Source organism: Arachis ipaensis, chromosome B6, assembly GCF_059453495.1.
Source record: "Arachis ipaensis isolate K30076 ecotype BB chromosome B6, ASM5945349v1, whole genome shotgun sequence".
In the NCBI taxonomy this organism is placed as follows: Eukaryota; Viridiplantae; Streptophyta; class Magnoliopsida; order Fabales; family Fabaceae; genus Arachis; species Arachis ipaensis.
The window spans coordinates 151,379,538-151,401,015 of record NC_142441.1 but is presented as its reverse complement, the minus strand read 5'-3'; the positions used below and the strand labels follow the sequence as shown (position 1 = coordinate 151,401,015).

The window sequence follows — 21,478 nt, the reverse complement described above, 5'->3', positions numbered from 1 at the left end:
TATACTATCAACAAGTGTGTTCTCCACAGCTTCATGAGACCTAAAAGGAGCCAACCCAAATGCCACTTGAGACAGCTCCGCAAAATGGTCCAAAACTCTTAACCTCCATTCAAATCGTATACACAAAAATTAATTACGATGTATTTTTGAGAAAATGATAAATAGATATTTAATTTTTTTATCAGCGGATATTTAAGTTTTTAAAGATTTAAAAATATATTTAAGTTTCTAACTTTTTTAAAATTTGAGTATATCGATCATCCATATTTACTTGGGTCTGTCAACTCTCAAACCCAATGAAAAAAAATCAAACGTGACTTCCATTGTACTGACCTAGTTGATACGGATGCATACGTAAAATTTTTTTTAAAATGGGACAAATTAGACCATAGGATCGATGTGTGCAGATTTTGAAAAGGTCAAAAATTATATTTTAATTTATATTTTATACAAATAATTAATTTTTTTTTTGTATATATTTAACATACATGATTAAATTGTATATTATTTTATCCAACTATTTTCGAAAAAACGATTGTACTACGTAATTCCAGATCCAAAACCTTATATTCGTAAGAGTTTTATTGTTTGCCGTCAGATATAATTTTACTCTTTCTCAACATGCTTTTTTTCTTTGGTAAATATTCTTTAGACTTGAGTGTCAAAATTTATTAGGTATAAAGTTATCCAAATAAAGTGTAAAATAATTATATACTCGTATCTACATATATTAATATATAAACATAAATAAACTCTATTATAGATGTAGAGTTATTAGATTAAGTACATAGTTAGGTATCACGATTTAACACAATTTTTTTTTTTTTTTACCGAAGATATGAAAACTCGAACCCACAACCTCTTAATTGAGTATAAGAAGACTATGCCATTTGAGCTATTACTTCTTGACTTGGTTGGTGCAAACTATTTTACATAAACATTTGGTGAGTTTTTAATTACTATGTCACTCCCCAATAAGTCTTTGACGACTTTGACATACCTACATATTAAAAAACTTTCACATATAGTTTTTTGTTTTATTATATATTTTTTGGATTATCTGTCTAAATTAAGAAATTCAAAAGGAAATTTTGCATTGAGAAAAGAAGAAGAGGTTACTAATAATAATAATAAGTAACATAAAATGAAAAGTTACAACAATTTAAGCTAGCAACACCCTTTTCTTATATATATATATATTTCTCATATCATGGTCCAAAAAAAAAAAAAAGCTAAACCTAAAATGAATAGAACCCGATTCACGAAAAAATCTAAATTTATTATATGTTTTTGACTTGTAGCTGTATCAACGCTCATTCTTACTAGTTAGTCCACTATTTTAAATATAGGAAATCTCAACAATCCTCTAAATAAAAGGGGAGTAACGTTCTATCCCTCGTTATGAATAGATAATTAATTGGGGATGGTTTCATAAAGATGCGTAAAATTTCTTTCTGTAAAAATATTTACGTATTGCATTATTATTAGACGTATTAATGAACCGGTTATTTTTAAATTTTTTAATAAATTAAAATAAAACTATTTTTTTATAACAATAACAATAAACTCAATTTTTTTAGGATTTAATTGTATTTTTAAATTTTTAGGGATTTAAATGTCCGAAAAACAAAAAATCAGAGATATAATTGTCTTTTTATTAAAAAATTTAGAGATATTCGGTTTAAATGGTATAATTCGATCGAATCAAATCGGGTATAATAATTATAATGAAGATAATTGAGTTTATTATTGTTGCTATAATAAACCGATTTGTTCTGGTTTATAATAAAAAATAAATTATTAACCGATTTAATAAGAATGTCCAATAATAACATGACATATGTAAACGTCTTAAAAAAAAGATATTTTTAGTGTCTTTATTAAAGTGATCTCCTAATTAATTTACAAAAAGATAACAAACTATTATTTTTATTGTATATATAAATAAATATCTCATTATACATAAAGTATATTTCTTAATTTTATTTTACAAAATTTATCTAAAATTTTGCTAACTTAAGGAGTTCTTGCATCAGGTACTACCCCATTCTCACTCAAAGATCTTGGACGATCCGCTCAAAAAAACGTGGAAATTTTCATAAAAAAAAAAAAATGTCTAAACCTCATGTTCGTTGAAGTCCAAATCCAATCAGTTTAAAATATATATATGTGTATGTGTGTGTCTATGTATGTATGTATATGTATATGTATGTATTATTTGAATGTAATTGGTATGACACGCACAAATACTATTGACCATGATGAATATGAGGAAATCGCATGGTCACATGAATAAATAAATGAATAATGATAAATATTGAAACATTAGAAAGTGAAATGAATGTGCGCATAATAATCACTTTACAAATATATACTTTATTTGGCTTTCATTTCAATTAAAGGTTGAAGTAAAATGAATAAGACTCGCTTCATGACTCGTGTGCTGAAATGCATAATTACTTTGAACATAAAATAAATAAAAAAAAGAAATGTATAATTAGCTGAAGTTCATTGAATAATTTAAAATGATTATTAAAAAGTTCAGGTTACAATATGCATGTGTGGGTATATTACAAACAAGTAGTGACTAGTGTTCATTATTGATGTCAATATAAAATAAAAACGAATTTATTTTTCTTCCCTGGAAAAATAATTAATGTCTAAATAAATATATATATGCTCAAATAAATAGAAATATTGTTTTGTTTAATTGAATTAATAGAATCTTGCATTCTTGAGTTTATCTGATCTTGATAATAATATTTCACCTATAAGTCAATAATTATATATAATAAATGACAAGAAATAAACAAAAGGTAATTGGATCACTGCGAAGTATTTTTTTTATTATTATTATTATTATTATTATTATTATTATTTTACATTTGAGGCAATTTAATTCATATTTTTAATTTATTTTAATGCATTGGAAGTTATAGAAATTATTTTTGTTACGAAAACGTCTCACATAAAATCTTAACAATTGTTCTGAAAATTAAACACTCATATTTTTTTTCGAAAAGTTTTAATAAATAAATAAATGGGTCCATACATTTGACATGAAAATACATTCACAAAAAATGATGATAGGGAAGTACTTAACTTGTGCCGCTAATTTGTCTGCTTCACCGACCTTTACAAATTACAAGTACAACATTTCAGAACAAGTTCAAAATTTTCTTAGACGTATATTTTTTTATTTTTAATTTTAGTTAATATTTTTACTATTATTTTTTTTATTCTTCGTAACCTTATTTTTTTCCTTCTTCCAACATCACTGGTAATATATTATTATAACTTCATTTCTTATCATCGGTCATCTTTTGGTACTATCGCCATTGACACCCACTACGACTGTTATCCTAAATTCTAAATATAAAATCCTAAACCTAAATGTTAATTCTAAATTTTAATTTTAATTTTAAATTTTAAATATTAAATCTTTCAAAAAGCAACAAAAAATAATTTTAATACTAAAGATTGTTAATTAAATTAAGGTTTAATTACTCTGTTAGTCTCTATAGTTTTGTAAAATTTTCAATTAGGTTTCTATATATTTTTTCCTTTTAATTGGGTCCCTACACCAATTTTTTTTTTCAATTAGGTTCATATCGTGACCAAACAGTTAGATTTAACAGAATATTCCATTACTAAATTAAAGATTATCTAACTTTTTTCTAAATCCCTAATTCTCTTTCAGTCTTATTTTCTGAAAGACCAAAATAACTCTCCCAAACCTAAAAAAAAAAAAGTTCATTCTTCCAAACTTAGAAAAAAATATCATTCACGTTCCTCCTCTGATTCGTTCGTTAGTTGAACACTCCGTCAGCTGCCGAGATCAACTCCACTGGAACATTGCTGGAGGATTTCGCTTATCTGGTGTCACTGCCGTCGTTGTAGACGTTGCTGCTGCTTCTAGGTAAGACAACGCTTAACTTTGTCAGTCAACGAAAGGTTTTTCTTTTTTTCTCCTGGAAAAATTTGTCACGTTGTTTATTATATCTTCCTTTTGTTTCTGAAAATGGTTAAAGAGGGATTTATGGTATTGTATTTTCTTGTTTTTGGTATGCAGTTATGGGTGATTTGGATTTCACCATTGAACTCCACCATGGTGGCAAATGTGTTGACAGTGGACACGGATTAAAGTATTTAGGAGGAATGATTGTGGAGGATTTACATTTTGATGTTGATGAATGGTCATTGCAAGAGATTGTGAGTCAGCTAAAGCAACTAGGGTATAAGGGATACACCAGGGTATGATACAAGGAACCTGTGATAGATTTAAAGTCAAGTCTTAGAGAGATGAAGTCCGATGAGAATGGCTAGGTCACTGATGTCAAGTTCCTGCAAACATTGCGAGGTATACGTTGTCGATGGAGTCAGAGAGGGTAACGGAATTGAAATCACTTATAGTGATATTGATTATGTGCCAGAGGAAGGTGAAGACAGTGGCTCTGGCTCTGAATTGATAGAGGTTGAAGTGGATGCTGAGTCAAAGCCTTCTACTGATGAAGAGGTATTTGATGGAAGTGCTGATGATGGTGACCATGAGGATCACTTTGGGTTTGAAGTGGAGGATAATGATCCACAATCAAATGCGTTTGGGGGATTTACTGGCCCACTGAATGATGAGGGACCTGCAGCAGCTGGAACAACTCAAGGTGATGAAGATTTAACGGAGGGTAATGAGCAAGTTGGGGACATATCTGATGGATACGAGACTGATGATATAGACAGTTATGAGGGGGACTCTGATGATATGATAAAAAAGATGAGGTTTTCCAAATACAATGAGGCAGAGATGAACAGAGAGTATGAATTTTAAGTAGGGCTGGAATTTAAATCACTAACGCAATTTAAAGATGCTGTTAAGGAGCATGCCCTATTAAATGGTCGGGACATTAGGTTTTGAAAAAATGATAAGGTGAGGTGCAGAGTTGTTTGCAAAGGAAGAAAGGAAAAGTACAAGTGAGTTTGTTTTGCAAGTAAGGTTGGTGGTTCTGATTGTTTCAGGATCAAGACTTTGAATGGAAAGCATACTTGTAGACTATAGCGAAAGACTTGCATCAAGTAGTTAGATCTCAAAGAAGATTGCCAACAACATCAATAGAGGCGAGGAAATGAAACTTGCGACAGTTATTTAGACCATCTAAGACAAATATATGGCCAATATCACTGTTGGTAAGGCTTACTGGACAAGGAAGAAGGCAAGAAAAGAGGTACATGGGCGGGCAATCCAACAGTATGCTAAGCTAAGGGATTACTGTGCGGAGATACTTAGTCCAAGATCTAGTCTGAGCATATTGGTTGATAGGCCTTCTCTTACGCCCCAACCCCGATTTATGAGAATGTATATGTGCCTTGATGCAGTCAAGAAAGACTTTTTGGCGGGTTGTAAACCTATTATTGGCGTGGATGGTTGTCACTTGAAGGGCAACCATGGACAGCAGCTGCTAGTTGCTGTTGGCAGAGATCCGAATGACAATTACTTTCCGATTGCCGTGGCTGCAGTAGAGGCAGAGGCAGAGACTAAGGACAACTGAGGGTGGTTCCTGGAGATGCTGTTAAATGACATTGGAGAATCAAAAAAGTGGATTTTCATGAATGACCAACAAAAGGTATAACAAATGATAAATGGGTTTTCATGAGTGAATATAAATCTGCTATGTATATGATCATATATGCAATTGCTATGTTTGTGAATATTAACCTGCTATATGAATTTGCTATGTTTGTGAACATAAATCTGCTATGTTTAGATGCTATATTAATCTGCTACATCGGTATATTGTGTTCTGCACTTAAACTATAAATTAGAGGCGGATGCAAGTGTTTCAAGAGTTATTGCCAACACTGGAGTATAGGTTTTGTTTGAGGCATTTATATGCCAACTGTAAAAAGACATATGGGGGTGGTATTGTACTAAGGAACCTCATTCTATCTATTGCCAAAGCTACCTATGTGAAAGAATGGGAAAGAAGGATGAATCAACTAAAGGAGATCAACAAAGACTGTTATGACAAGTTGTTTGCTTTGGATCCAAAATTGTGGACAAAGAGTCACTTCACATTTCTGGCTAAGAGTGACATGTTGATGAACAACGTCTCAGAGGCATTCAATGAAAGAATTCTAGAGGCAAGAGACAAGCCAATTTTTTATCTTCATCATCATTAATCCACTCGAAGAACTTACATTTTGGCATTCTCCCACAACCAACATATCTTCTTCCATGGCTTGTTACTGCCGAAAAAGACATCACAGCAACTGCCTCACCACAAAATCAAATATGTCTTTTCTTAACGAGGGTTTTGAAACTAGAGACTCCTAAAGATAAGTGACTTTGATCCATAAGTATTTACAGAATAAGAAGCAAATGGAAGAGGAGAAGTTTGAGGAAGAGGCGAAGAGAGGTGAAGAGAGTGAGAACTCAGAACCCTACTGATTCTCATTGATTTGTAAGGGGTACACGAGGGGTAAAATGGTCAAATTATCTAATATTAACGTTTTTTGTAACGTTTACTGTCAATAGGGAGCTAATTGAAAAAAATTGGTGCAAGGACTCAATTAAAAGGAAAAAAAAAGTATAAAAACCTAATTAAAAATTTTGCGAAACTACAAGACCAACAGAATAATTAAACCTTAAATTAATGATTAGTTTCTATATATTTTCTTTCGCTAAACTATAACATCCTAAAAAATATTGAAAAAATAATTTGATGACACATAAGTCATTCATAATCTTTGAACATTGCAACTTATCCTTTCCAAAAGCATCATTTTTTTTTCTTTAAAAAAAAAAAAAGAAAAGGTTTAATTAGTTTTCTTTAAACCATTGCAATTTACAATGATCGATCACACATCACGTGGTTGTAACTTAAAAATAAGCACCAATAATTCCTTAACTTATATCCTTTGGATTAAAAAACAAAGGCGTGCAAGAAACTCTAATTGGACAAACCATTAAGATACTTCACCATCTTACGAAAAAATAATTGCATTATAGAGCCATTAGTTAATCATTTAAATTAAATTAAAATCACAATATATATATATGTCCACTTTTCTCAGCTGCATCAAACGGAAAGAAGCAACTCAATCATGTTTCATCATCAGATTAATTGGTCAGGGAATGATTGTTAATTATTTGGTTGATAGATGATTTGTTTCATTGTTGTTTGGAATAAATAAAATCAAAATGAAACTAATAAACTGGATTATAAAGATATTAATTAAGCAAATATTACTTTCAAAAGGGCATGCAAGAATTAAAACAAAGTGAAATATCAAATTAGTCATTACAAAAATTGCAAAACATTATTACTTTAATTTAATAATACTAGTCTCTTTGGCTATCATCTTATTATTAGGGCTGGAAATTAAATTAAAACAAGCTAAGTTGAATTATAGTTTAAATTGTTTCAATTAAAAAGAGCTTAACTTAGGGTTTGTTTTGGCGTCATTTTCGAAAAAATATCTTTTTTTTAATAATATTTTTTTAAAAGATCATATTAAAAATTTGCTAAACACACTAAAAGTTAAAAGAAATATTTTTTATTGAAAAATATTATTTTTTATAAATTTAATGGCAACCAAACAAGCACTTAATATTCATCTAATATCTCCATAGTTTAATATAATATTTTATTTGGTTAAAATGTGTATTTATATTTTTTCTTCTTTCATTTTACACTGATTTCAACTTTAATTTGTTTAAAAAAATTAATCTTTTTTTTTTCTTTCATTTATGTACTTAATATATTCAAAACACCTTAATTTCATCCTTTTGTGCATTTTAATCTGTAAACAGAAAAAAAAAATAATATAAAAGTCAAACTACATAATAATATTAATAATGATGTATTCATAATAACTTATCTAAATCAGGCTTTACCCTATTTATTTTATGTAACTTAAGCTTGACTCAAATTAAGTTTCTAAATTCTTGGATTAATTAACTTAAACTACATGATTAAAATTAGATATTATGGTCCAAATCAACCAAACTTCTCAATTTAACATATACTAATTAATTAAGCCACATGAACGGATTAAATTAAATAATACTTAGCTTAGTAAAGTCTATTTAAGTATTTATTACCAAGACCTCTATCTAGGTAAGACTAAGAAACTCTTTAATTTGGTTCACATCAATCACAAGCAAAGTGTGGGACACCTGAATTTTTATTCAACAACCAAACAGTTAATATAATTTTGTATTTATTTGCATGCACCTATTTTGGCAAATTTGGCTCCACCATATATATATGACCATACACAAGTGTCTCTCTTAACCATTGAGTTTGCCATCTGGTACATCCATTATTCCATTGAATATGGACAAAATTTACATGTGGAAATGTTTTTTTTTTTTCTCCTTCCATTCTCAATAATCAGTGATTAATTAATTAAAACATGGAAGCTAATTTAAGATAGTTAGATACAAGAACAAGTTGTAATTCAATTTTAGGTGCTAGTGGCAGAGATACTCACACTTAATTAAGATTCTTAGCAAATAACAATGTAATAGAATGTTGGTAAGTCTATTCCTATGCAAGGATGATGGCATATTTAAGAATCTTTTAAAAGAAATATCCAATTAATATTACTCCTTCAATCTAATAATATTTGAAGGTAAATAATATAAAAATTAAACTACACTTTCCTCTTAGTGAAAACTAAAATGTATGTTAGAGTAAAGTGATAAATAAATTTTTGCAAAATTATATTTTGGATAGGTTAATTAGTTCTTAAAAAATACTAATAAAATTTTTTAGAATAGTAAATCTAGACACATTAACTTTAAATTAGCCCTATAATTAGGATTAAAAGTCTTAATTTGAATTAATTTGTTCATGTTTGTTATTAAGGTTGTCAAACGGGCCAACCCGACCTATTTAGACCCATTTAGTTTAAACTCGCACCATTCGCATGCCATAATTTTTTAGTTCGAACCGTTTATGGTAAGTCCGATGGGTTAAATGGGCTGGCCCGTTTACTCTTTTATTTTATTTTTTGAAAAATATTTTGACAAAAAATATCATTTTTATGTCAAAAATTTTAAACAAACAATTTTTTTTTTTAGTTAATGGGTCGAATTTTCGAAACGAATCGAAAAAGATATCGGCTAAAAGTACTACTTTCTTTTGAAAAAAGCATAAAAAGAAATAAACGGGCCACCCGTTTAGTCTGTGGGTTAGCTTGTTTAACCCATCATTTTTTTCGGGTTAATCGGGCTCAACCCGTTTAGCCGAAACTTAAATGAACTTAATTTTAGAGGCAAAACTCGTCTATTTAAATGAGTAAACGAACTGATCCAATAGATTTGGCCGATTATGACAACCCTATTTATTATTACTTTAATGATAATTTATTTTTTAAAAAGTTAATCTGTCCAAAATATAAATTTTTTAAAGATTTATTTCTCACTTTACTCAAAATGTTAATAAGTTAGAGGGATTTATTCTATATTTTATAAAATTTGTTTATTTAATACCCATTATAAAACTCTTTTACTTTTAGCTTTAATATGACTTATTTATTTATGTAGAATTCCTTGTTAGATAATCTTTGAATTCCATTAGAAAAATCATGTGATTAAGTGGTCCCCCACAAAAAAAAAAAAAGAAATTATTATTAATTAAGATAAGATTATGATCAGTCAACAACAGATTAATTAACTTTCTAAGGGCAAAACATGTTTTATCCTTAATTCTTGTAGCTTTTGGATTCACTTTTTATCAGTATCCATCTTTGTGGTATTCCAAAGTTCAATGGTCCCTTATCAACTTTCAGATCCTAAATTTTGATTGCTACTTTTTTCTGATTGTGCAGGGAATAGTTTGACCCCTAAATTGCCCGTTATACAAGGAAGCATAGAACTCAAGAAAAAAGCATCCCATTTTCCATTTGGAACTTTGCTATAACTGTAATGCTAACAACAACGCATCATCAACAAAAAGCATCTCACAGCTTTTTTTTTTTTTTAAATGTTCCTTTTCTTATATTCCCATCTTATTATCGAAATTCTAAATAATATAGATAGACAAATTTCAGAACATTTAAAAATGAACTTAAATCTCTATTATAATAAATTGATAAGAGGGGGTATTTTAGACATTTGCACTGGTTAATAGTAAATAGAAAGAAGGATGATATCATTTTAGATAAAGTCAATTGAAATCAACTTGAGTTGGTTGAATGGTCAGTTCATTCGTCTGCAAGTACCTGAGATTTGAATTTCGTTTTGTATGTGCAGCAACCAACTTGACGAGAGACCAGACCCTACCCTTAAATGGATTTTAGATAAAAAAAAAATATTAGATCTAAAATCGAATTAGGTGAGGTCGATCCAAGCTAAGATTGGATTTCGTGTTCCTCATTTTACCAATTTTAATCAAAATTGGAGAATTTGAGGTACACATCAATTATACTCCAACACTAAAAAAATAAAAAGAAAAAATATTTTGATAAATAAAACGGTTTTAATTTGTTTTGGGACATAATAATTTTTTTTTTCCATTTCATTTCAGAAAAAATTCCTACAAAATACATCAAAATTTCTTTTATGCTTAATATGAATAAAAAGTTCAGATCTAGTAGTTAGAATTGGGCCACTATCTTAGGTTACATAAACTCTTGGCAATGCTTGCAATGGAGAGAAAGCACATAATAACTCTAATTAGTCCTTATTGAATTTTCTCTCTCCTTTGAAAAAAAAAAGTACAAAAAGATATATAAATTAAGAAAGAAACGCGTTCATTGCTTATTAATGAGGAGTGTTTTGTCGGTTCCAAAATTCAATTAAACTAATATTGTATGGTTTCATTCATACTCCAAGAGAAAAAAAAAAAAAAAAAAACTCAAAGCTTATGTTATGTGGCACTTTGAATGTTTTGTTTGGTAACACCTCCTTTGGCACCATATCCATGCTTTGATTGATTGAAACCATTTCTTTGGTCCACCTTTCACCATACTCCATTGCCCCTTCCTTCATTCATGCTTTTTTAATTTCTTCCTTTTTATATGCAATAAGAACTATATTCTATATGCATATTAAGATATTGAAAAGTGAAGAAAATAAGATATGATCCAATGGATACATGTGGCGGTTTTAGGAGCATCTTTGGGGTGTGTTTCAACCCTTTTCATGGTTTTCATTTGGCGTTGGTGTCATCAAAGAAAAGATCATCATAGAAACTTTGTTGTTGAACCAAAGAGTTTCACTAGAATGGAGACCATTAATCAAGCTGGAATTGATGATGATCACAAGAACAATAGCAGCAAATTCTATGTTTTTCATGGTAAGTAGGTAGTAGTTTGTTATTTTAATTATTCCTAATAGTGCATTATTTCATAGTATACTACGGAAAATGTTTGGTAACCGAAGAAAATCAGCCAAAAACAGCCATAAGTTGCCTTATTTAGCATTCATTAATTGTTGCGACAATTAATGAATGCTAAATAAGCCAAGTTCTGACTTTTTTTTTGTCTCCCTAGTATTACCCGTATACTATATAGTATCTGTTTGTTTATTTTGAAGGTTCGGAAAAAACAAGAACATTGTTCAGTTGGGAAGATCATCCATATCTTGCTGCTGATGCTGTTGAAAATGGATGGTCAAGATTTAATTTCATGGCTCACAAGAGTTACAACATTATTCAATCATCAAGATCAAGATCAACAACAAGTACCCTTTTAGGAGCTTGTGCTGTTGTTGATGATGATGATCATGGAAGAGGGATTGAAATTGAGCCTGAGATAACCTTTGAAGTTTGTCAGGATTCATCTGAGTTTATGCAGAAGATTAGGCTCAATCCTGGTTTGAAGAAGAAAAACTCTGCTTCTATGATGATTATGAGAACTTCTCTACCTTTACCTGGTCCTTGTTTGGGAAACTATGCATTCCCACAAGAAGCATATTTTGAAGTTACAATCTTGTGTTCTTCTTCTTCTTCTTCTTTTGATGATGATTGTAAGAGAAGTAGTGAAGGTGAGAAGACAAAGCTTTTAGTTCAAGATGATGGTTTGAATTGTAAGAAGGGTATTTTGGACAATGTTGATGAAGAAATGATGAGGGTTGAATGTTGCAAGGAGGGTAGAAATGGAAAGATTGGATCTTTGGTGATGTTTTCTTTGGGGCTATCAAGAGGAGGAGGAGATGTTCCTTTGAGAGTTCCTGGGAGCTACCATGGAAGCATAGGCTTCAACTCCAATGGCTCTGTTTTTCTTGATGGTAACTAAATTTATTGGTAGATGCTCCTGTCAAAATATCTTCACACGAAAATGATATTATAAACCGTTAGATTGTTTGACTGAATATGTTTAATTGATCGACAACAGTTCATAATTATTTAATTAAACATATTCAGTCAAACATGTCAAATGATCTAACAGTTTTTAATGTTATTTTTATGTATAGACATATTTATAAGAGTATCTAGCAAATTTGTTTTCAATGTTCTTTTTTAACTCCATGAACATTAGCATATATTTGGCAATTTTTTTTAACTCTTTAAATGTTTGATTTGATACCCTAGAAATGTCAAGAGAAAAAGAAGGTTAATTGAATTCTCTATCATCTTTCTATGTCAATCTGTTACATTACATGTTCACAAGTCACAAAATCATAAAAGTTTGTGTTTTGTGTTGATTTGTTAGAATAGGATAGGCCAGCTAAAGACATATCTCTTATTTTCTCACCCAAAATATCAAATCTTATGAAAAGGCCCACCATGAAGTGTTTCACACTATAATACAATAATACATTGCCATACACTATAACTCTATTATAAGTAGTATCCTATTGGAAACATTTCAAGGGTAGTATCGGTGCATCAGTTATTTTAACCGTTGATCTGAATTATAAAAAATATATATAATATATATTAATTGAAATCAACGGTTAAAACAACTGGCGCAGTTGAAATGTTTTCCATACTATTTATAAGAAAATTGATGGTATTTGTAAGTAAGCACTTTTTCTTGCCTTAGTGTACTATTAAGCCAATTCTATGGTGCATCTTGTTTAGCGTCTAATTTTTGCTTAAACTATTTTTTATAATAATTTTAAAATATTTAAAATCTTTTAATTTTATATTTTTAAATTTAAAATTAATTATTTAACGTATTTTAGTAATTAGACAATATCTTTTAGGCATCATAACAAACACTATACTATTAATTCAACACTTTTATATATTTTTATTTAACAGTTTAATTTAAAAAAATAATATGATATCATAATTTGTATGACTAGAAAATTTAGAATTTAATTTTTATTTTTATTTTTCAATTCAAAATAAATTATTATGCGAATAATATTAAATATAATTATTAATGTGTCTCTCTCTCATTGGACATCCTCATGGCTAACCACTAAAAGTTTTATGTATGTTGTTGGTGTTCATTTTCATTGTTTATCTTATAATTTTAAGAAATTTTCTTATTCTATTTTTTTTTTCAAATGCATGTACTTACAAAATAACCATTTGTACAGGAATGAAACTAGTAACTGAGTCCAAGAAGGAAGAAGAAGAAGAATGGATGATAGGAAGTGAGAAAGTAATTGGTTGTGGATTTGATCCAAGGCAAAAACAGGTGTTCTTCACATTAAATTCAGAATTGGTTCATGAAATCCATTGCCAATCAGATGAATTTAGCACTCCACTATATCCAACATTGGCTTCAAATATAGACATTATAGTTTTGATTAATTTTGGACAAAGTTCGTTCAAATATGAACCTGCTAATGCACATAGGACACCAAATCCATGTTTCATGGGCCCAATTGTAAATTCCCATAATGCAAAATTGGGCTATGATGATAGCAAGGAACTCTTCTCCATGGGAAGGATTGATTCTCAGTGGCATAATGGTAAATCTACACCCAAAGGGAATATTATTCCAAATCATGTAGCCTTTGATTTTGACGAGGAATCTGAGGCTGATCTATTTGAAATAGTCTTGGATGATTCTGGAAAATCTCCTAACATAGTTTCATAGACTCTAATTTTTTACAACTTATGTTTTTTTTGTAATATCATCATCTAAAGAGCTTCATATACATGCCACAATTGGTAGTTGTGACACTTCTTTTTTATCATTAATTTTTGTGGAGCCTTTAACTTTGACTAAGTAGTCATGTACATTTTTTTTCCTTGGTGCCTTAGCATATATATATAGCTTCACCTTTTGGAAGAGAATATTTTCATGACTATGTAAATTTTGTATTGGATAAATAATTAAATATATTATATTCTCGGTTCAGTCCTTTTCTTTTAACTTTATAGGAACATTCTCTGTTGGTTCATGGGCATGATTATTGCCAAAAAGGCACCAAGGTAAAAAAAAAATAATAGCAATAATAAGGGAAAAAGATGCATGTTGCTAGATATTTTTTGTTAATAAAATAAATTATTAATAATAAAAGCACAATGCCGTCCAAATAAAAAAAAAATTCATATATATATCAGGGGCAGGCCTGAAAAAAAAATGGCAAATTAAACAAGAAACAAAACAAAGATATATAATTGTTGCTGAGGTAGCTAAGAAATAGCTTTCATCAATCATGGTTGGTCTAAAGAACAATTTCTTATTTCTTTTTAGATTTTATAAGACAGTTCACGTTCAAGGTTCTATTTATTTTCCATTTATAACTAATCATGTGAATGCATAATAGAACCATTGTCATATTTTGGAGTAGATAATATATTATTATATGGTGCATATGGGCATGGCCCAACTTATACTAATAATTGATATCTTATAATAAAATTTGAACGTTCTAAAATGCTAATTGAGTTTTAAATAAATGGATAAAGTATATTTTTTATTTTAATTTTATTTCAAAAGTTTTTTATTTATATCAAATATATTCTTGACAATTAAACATTTTATTAATAATGCATGACAACTATTTTTACGGCTCTTTACTATTTGCTAACCGAGTTCTTCCCACCACATTGGGTCCGAAGGTTTTTGAGCCGAGAAATTGTCCATACGGACGAACTTACATACAAGAAACATTTTTTTGGTCTGGTATGGATGGCCCGTCAATGGAAGAAGTTTCCGGTTAGTGGACCTCACAAGTCGTATTTAAGAATGAAGAGGAAGCTTCAGATAGCACAGAAGCAGCTCCGCCGAATGCGCCGGGAGAGTCACCCGGAGGAAACCCCACACTCCGAGGACCCACCTATGGAGGGCGAAGACGAAGCTGAAGTCGTAAATGAAACTCCGTTGTAGGAACCTGAAGAGGTATCCGAAACTCCGTTGCAGGAACCTTCCAAGCGAGCGCCAAAAATCGCATTCGCGCTCTAGGCCAGGGTATTGTTGCAGTTTACACTACTTTTGAGTTCTGATTACTCAGTTAAATAAAAAAAAATATTTGCGGATTACACAGACTTTGACTATAATATTATACAGTTAAATAAAAAAAATTCTTCAGCTTTGCGTGCTTCTTAGCGGCGGCCAGAATGTTTCTCGGCCTCCGTCTCCATAGGATGTGCTTCTTTAGGTTCTGCTTGGCGTTGTTTATGTGTTTTCCGTGCTTCTTTTAAAATCTTAGTTGCAGAGAAAACATTAGTAACTCTTTTCTTGATGAGTTTTGTTTTATTTTCAATGACTTGTATTTTTAGTTACTAAATTCTTTCTCTAACACATTTTAAATTAAGTTGTAAAAATATATTTAATTATAAATTTATGCTGAAATTAAATTTCATGATGATTAACTAATTAGTTTTCATTTTACTAGTAAATTATTTTCATAAAAATTATTGTTAATTTTGTAAGATTATTCTATAAATAAATTATTTTTTTAAGATAATAAAATGACTTGTCTAGAAATTATAATTTTACTATAATGCAAGTTTTTGTGTTTTTACTGAAAAATTAGAATTTATTTTTAATAAAATGAAAATATCTAATCAAATTCTTATATCTATGTAACTATTTAAAAGGTATTTTTTTTATTTGATTAGTAAATACTTAATTATAATAGGTATAACAATATAATAATATATAATTTAATAATAATAATGTAGTAAAAGCTCATTCAAATTATTAAATATATATCATTTGAACATTATGTAACATAAACGTTTTGATCCGCTTCACCAGTTTTATATTGATCCATAAATAATAATTTGGTCTCCTTAAATAATTGAACATAATATTATTAATTTGTTAAAACCAATATTTTTGTAGGTTGTTCAGAATAAAATCGACCCAAACATAAAAAAAAAACAACTAATGAAACTACCTATTTTAACATTGTCATAGAAAAAATCCAATCAAATAAAAAGGATCCAATCATACAATTAAACTACCATTATATCATGACAATAAACTAAAATATCACCAACTAAAGAGACATATAATAAATATGAAAGAGATCATGCCAAAATTTTAATTATGCTCATGCTATTAACCAATCCACCTTATATCATAATTTAGGAGTGAGCATAGTTGTCAGAATCGAATCGATGATCAAGTCACTGGATCACTGGGTCATTGGTTCAACCGGTAGATCACTGGTTGAACCGATTGACCCGATCTTATGTAAATAAAAAACAAAACATAGTAAAAAATTTAAAATTAAAATTTAAAATACATATTTTCACTAACGTTTTAAAAATATCTAGTTATTCTAAAACAATATGAAATAGGAACAATAAGTATTTTGTTAATTTTATTCTATCATAAATATTTTTATTTTATTTTTATATTAAAATAACTATTATTTTTGAATTTCAATAATTTATTAATTAGTTTATATCTATTATACTATTATATACTACAAGTATTTATTGAAAAATAATGTTAATAGATATTATATAATTATAAAAAAACAAGTGAGTTTATAATTATTGTTAAACAAAAATATAATTAATTTAAGAATGAATGAGTTTATAACTAAAATTAAAATAAATTAAATAGAAGTAAATTACTTGGTAAAAGATATTTATATATATTAATTTGTATATATATTAATAATAAGTTTAATAGCCTGGTGGTTGTGAGTATCATTTTTTTCCATCATGAGGGGGTTCGAACCCTATCTTCCACATTTTGAAAAAATTTTGAAACTCAATCGGTTCGGTCGAACCGGCCTTATCGGTTTTGACCGGTTCACCCCAAATTTGACCGGTTTGCACCGCTTCATTGCCTTATGTGGTTTGATCATTGGACCGGTCTAGAATCCGATTCATTGGTTTTTCAGTCGAATCGGTCAGTTCGGTCCGATCCGATTTTAATAACAATAGAGGTAAACACGGGTTGCGTTGGTTCAAGTTTAGGGTGAAATTAGAATCGATCAAATTGAATTATAATTGGTTCGGTTTGGTTTGAATTTACATTTTTTTAATGTATATACCCGAACCAAACCAAATCGATTAAAAACGGATTGGTTCGGTTCGGATAATTTGGTACCTAATGATACAGAAATTTATAAAAAAAAAAATAAAAAAACAAAATTTGGTACCCAGCATCGTCTCAAACAATTTCCAAATGACCAAAAAAAAAAAAAGCATATATGAATCTCTGTTGTCCTTGATAAAGATTTAGCTATAAACATAGAGAACTTCCCAATATAATCAAATAATAATATGATTTATAAGTTTAGGTGGTAAATGAAATATTGACTAACCAATGAGTTATAGCTCAAATGGCATAGTCTCCCCATACTCAATTAAGAGGTTGCGGGTTCGAGTCTCCTATTTTTAGTAAAAAAAAAAAATGAAATATTGACTAATGAAATTTAATAACACAATCAAAACATGCAAGTGTATCAATCCTTCGCTATACATGTCAAAGTCCAATAAAGAAACCACACCAAAAGTTTGAGCAATCAAACGTGTGTGCCTCACAAATCACTATCTCAAAAATAATATTAATATTTAACTAATTATCCTACAAGCTTTTCTAAATTGATCTTCATGACCCTCACTAACATAACCTTTTAAAGCATTTAATTTGTACATACCTTTCAAAAATCATTATTTAAGAGGGTATATATCATGTACACATTTATTTTTTTAAGAAAAAAAATAATATTATCATATTATGTGTGAAACAGTTTCACCTCACATTAAAAAAAAAAATTATTTTATTTAATATTTACTAATTATTATAACAATTAATAAATACTAAATAAAATAAATTCTACTATTTTTTATTAATTTTTTTGTTACCAAACATTTTTAAATTCCTATTTAGTATGTACACTATAACATAATTTGTTGATAGGTAATAGAATACCTCAATTTTTTGATCGGCAATAGAATAACTCAAGTTTTTTTTTTACTCTTTTTGTTTCATATTAAGTGACTCTTTTTATTTTTATTTTTTGTTACAAATTAAGTATTGCTTTTTAATTTCAAAAAGTCATTAATTAATTTTTACTTATTATACCCTCTACAATCAAAATAGAAAGAGAACGCTAAAAGCCTAAAAAATCAATATAAGAGAAAATAGTATTAAGCATATTTGAGTCTTTCTCTTTTAATTATTTATATTTTTAATAATTATTTTAATAGTTGTACACAACTAAAAAGAGACACTTAATACGCAAAAGGAGTAAGATTTGTGTGAGATTTATCACCTTATTATACCAATGTGACTCCCACTTTAAATATGACCTACACTCCATCCTAGGGTGACAAAAATTCAGTCACAAACATTTCTCATTCATCATAATACCAAAAAACACAATCTTTAGCATCATATTGTAACTCATATCCCAGCATGGTTTCCAAAATAGTGAAATACAACTAAAGGCCCTGTTCATGATGATAATAAGCTAAGGTAGGAAAGTAGGAAACTAATGATTAATTAGGTCTTTAGGCTGCGTTTGTTTATAGAGACAGGACACTGAGACAGGGACACAGAGACACAAAATCATGCTTGATAGGAAAGACATGGACAAAGACAATGTGTCCAGAGACTGAATTAGTGTATTTTGTGTCCATCCTGACAGGAAGGATACGGAGACACTAACAAGAGATACAACTTATTTTTCATTTTTTCTTTCTAATTCTTGATAATTTTTCATAATTATATATTTTATTATTATATTTTACATCTCAAATATTTTGAATGAAAAAAAATGAGAATAAATTGAATTTTCATAATTTGTTCTAATTTATTACCAAACAGAATACAAGAATACAAAATTTTGTATCTCTGACCATCAATGTCTTGTCCTATCCTATTCTCACTGTCTTGTCTTGTCCTGTTCTCAAAAACAAACGCAGCCTAAATTCACTTAACATATCAAAGCTAATAAAGTAATTTAAACTTCAAAATCACATAACAAAACCAAACAAGATGCTAAATAGTAGGTGGATATTGTTTGGCCTGAAGTTGCACCCTTCTCTTATATTCAGCAGGATCTTGCATTTCAAAGCAACATTGTTAAACAGCTCTTTTGACAACAAACTAAGCATCAGAGTAAATACTACATAACATAGTAGAATGGCAATACAACAAGGACACCTATACGGTTCGTTTCGTTAAGCATTTCGTTGCATTTTGCAATTGAATTACAAATATTTCTTAGATTCTTGTTCTTTATTCTTAGCGGCCAAACATATGGACAAAAAGAAAGAAAGAAAGTTGGAATAGTGCCTCTTATTATAAAAACAGTAGAATTTCGTCTCAAATAGTTTAGACATATGAAAAAATGATTGATTATCTTATTAGGACACTGAATAAGATAGAAAATACACAAGTAGCCAACGGTAAAAAAGATTATACAGAAAATGGACAAAGTCAAAGGAAATCTATGTATAAATGGTCTCACTATAAATATAATGCTTGATGAAACATAATGGCTGCCGTTTAATTGGCAACACCAGCTAGTATAAGAATGCTTTATTTTTTATTGTTATTTAGGAGTGAGCACGGATCGGTTTGGTTCGGGTTTAAAGTGAAATTAGAATCGAACCGATCAAAATGTAATTGGTTTGGTTTGATTTGGATTTGTATTTTTTTGTGCATGTACTCGAACCAAACCAAACCGATTAAAAACAGATTGGTTCAGTTCGGGTAATTGGGTACCCGATGATTTTGAAATTCATAAAAAAAACCAAATTTTTATCTTAAAAATTCAACAAGTACAATAAACATGTAACATTAATATAAATAATCTAAACATGTTAAATACCAAATACATTAAAAACTAAATTCATTAAAATCTAAACATATTAATAGTGAATAATCTCACTAAAAGCCATATATATTTTTTTATTTAATTAATATATGATCAGATTCACGGGTTGGTTTGGATTCCGCACCCCAAAATGGATACACAAATCAATCACTAACAAAGGTCATTGGTTTGGTTCGAGTTGAACCCGATTACCCGTTAGTTTCATAACCAATTTAATTGATTCGGTTTGGATTCAGACAGGTAATCGGATACCCTCTACCCGTGCTCACCCCTATTGTTATTGTTGTTGTTGTTTTGTATTACTAGTATTTCTTGAGAGATAATTCCGTAACAAGATAGCTAAGTAACTATATTGCACAATTAGAAAACTTTAATATTTCACCAAAAACAATAAGCATAAGAGATCATTTCAATACACAAAGGTAATCTCACAAGAATCGAATCAAACATCAAACATTAATAAAACATGAAACATGAACAAGATTAAGGCCAGTAACTAACACTTACTCCTTTTATATATATATATATATATTAACATTCGATACCAAATTAAAAAATTTTAAAGAGAGTCTTTCCATTTTCTAAAAAACAGAGAGATTATCTCGTTTTACCACCCCTTTTTAAGATTTAAAAAACCAAACACTAATTACCAATTACCTCTTCTGTGAATATTAGAGCTACTACTCAGTCCCAAAAAATTTATCCAAATCAAACTCAACTTGCAAGCTAAAATCATCAAGAAAAGGTCAACTAAGGGTTTTGAAACTTAGAATCTATTAATGTTATAAGTATGATGAGTGCATGAAGTTAGTCACACATCAAAAAAAGTAAGGAAGAATGAAGAGTTTATAAGATGAGAGACCTATTAACTTACTACCTTAAGGTTTTGAGTTGGATGTGGTATTTTCTCATTATCTTGTTTGATTCCTCCGAAAAATCTCTCCAGTAATAGAGAACTTTCAGTTTTTTTTTCAAAAAAAAAAAAAAATACAAACTAAATCAAGAAGCTCAATAGCTAAAGTGGTGTTTGGTTTGAGGAAAAGTTTTTTTGTTTTTATTTTTATTTTTTATTTTTTGAAAATTGTTTTTGTTTTCAAATTTTTATATTTTAAGAAATATGTTTGTTTTGATTATTGTTTTCAATTTTTTAAAAAATATGATAACACTGAAAACATGTTTGGTTTGATTGTTTTTAATATATTAAAAAATTTTAAAATAATATTATATGAACAAATGAATAAATAGGCATGCATAATGTCATAGTCATTAAAAATTTATTCTTTGTAAAATGTCATAGTCATGTATAAATCCATT

At 29.0% G+C, this 21,478-nt stretch overlaps 1 protein-coding gene across 1 annotated transcript; it reads left to right on the top strand.

The window, feature by feature from the left end:
* Positions 1–10,764: 10,764 nt before the first annotated feature.
* LOC107605648 (uncharacterized) lies at positions 10,765–14,130 on the top strand. The gene is made up of 3 exons (XM_016307597.3): positions 10,765–11,300; positions 11,540–12,232; positions 13,496–14,130. Exons 1-3 carry the CDS (start codon positions 11,084–11,086, stop codon positions 13,999–14,001), a joined length of 1,416 nt encoding a protein of 471 aa, XP_016163083.1. The 5' UTR covers positions 10,765–11,083; the 3' UTR covers positions 14,002–14,130.
* Positions 14,131–21,478: the final 7,348 nt, after the last annotated feature.

Excerpts from the sequence above, each read along its gene's own strand:
- LOC107605648 (XM_016307597.3), top strand. The coding sequence starts at position 11,084 with ATGATCCAATGGATACATGTGGCGGTTTTAGGAGCATCTTTGGGGTGT. Across the intron at positions 11,301-11,539 it reads CAAATTCTATGTTTTTCATG|GTTCGGAAAAAACAAGAACA; the intron begins GTAAGTAGGTAG and ends TTTATTTTGAAG. Across the intron at positions 12,233-13,495 it reads TGGCTCTGTTTTTCTTGATG|GAATGAAACTAGTAACTGAG; the intron begins GTAACTAAATTT and ends CCATTTGTACAG.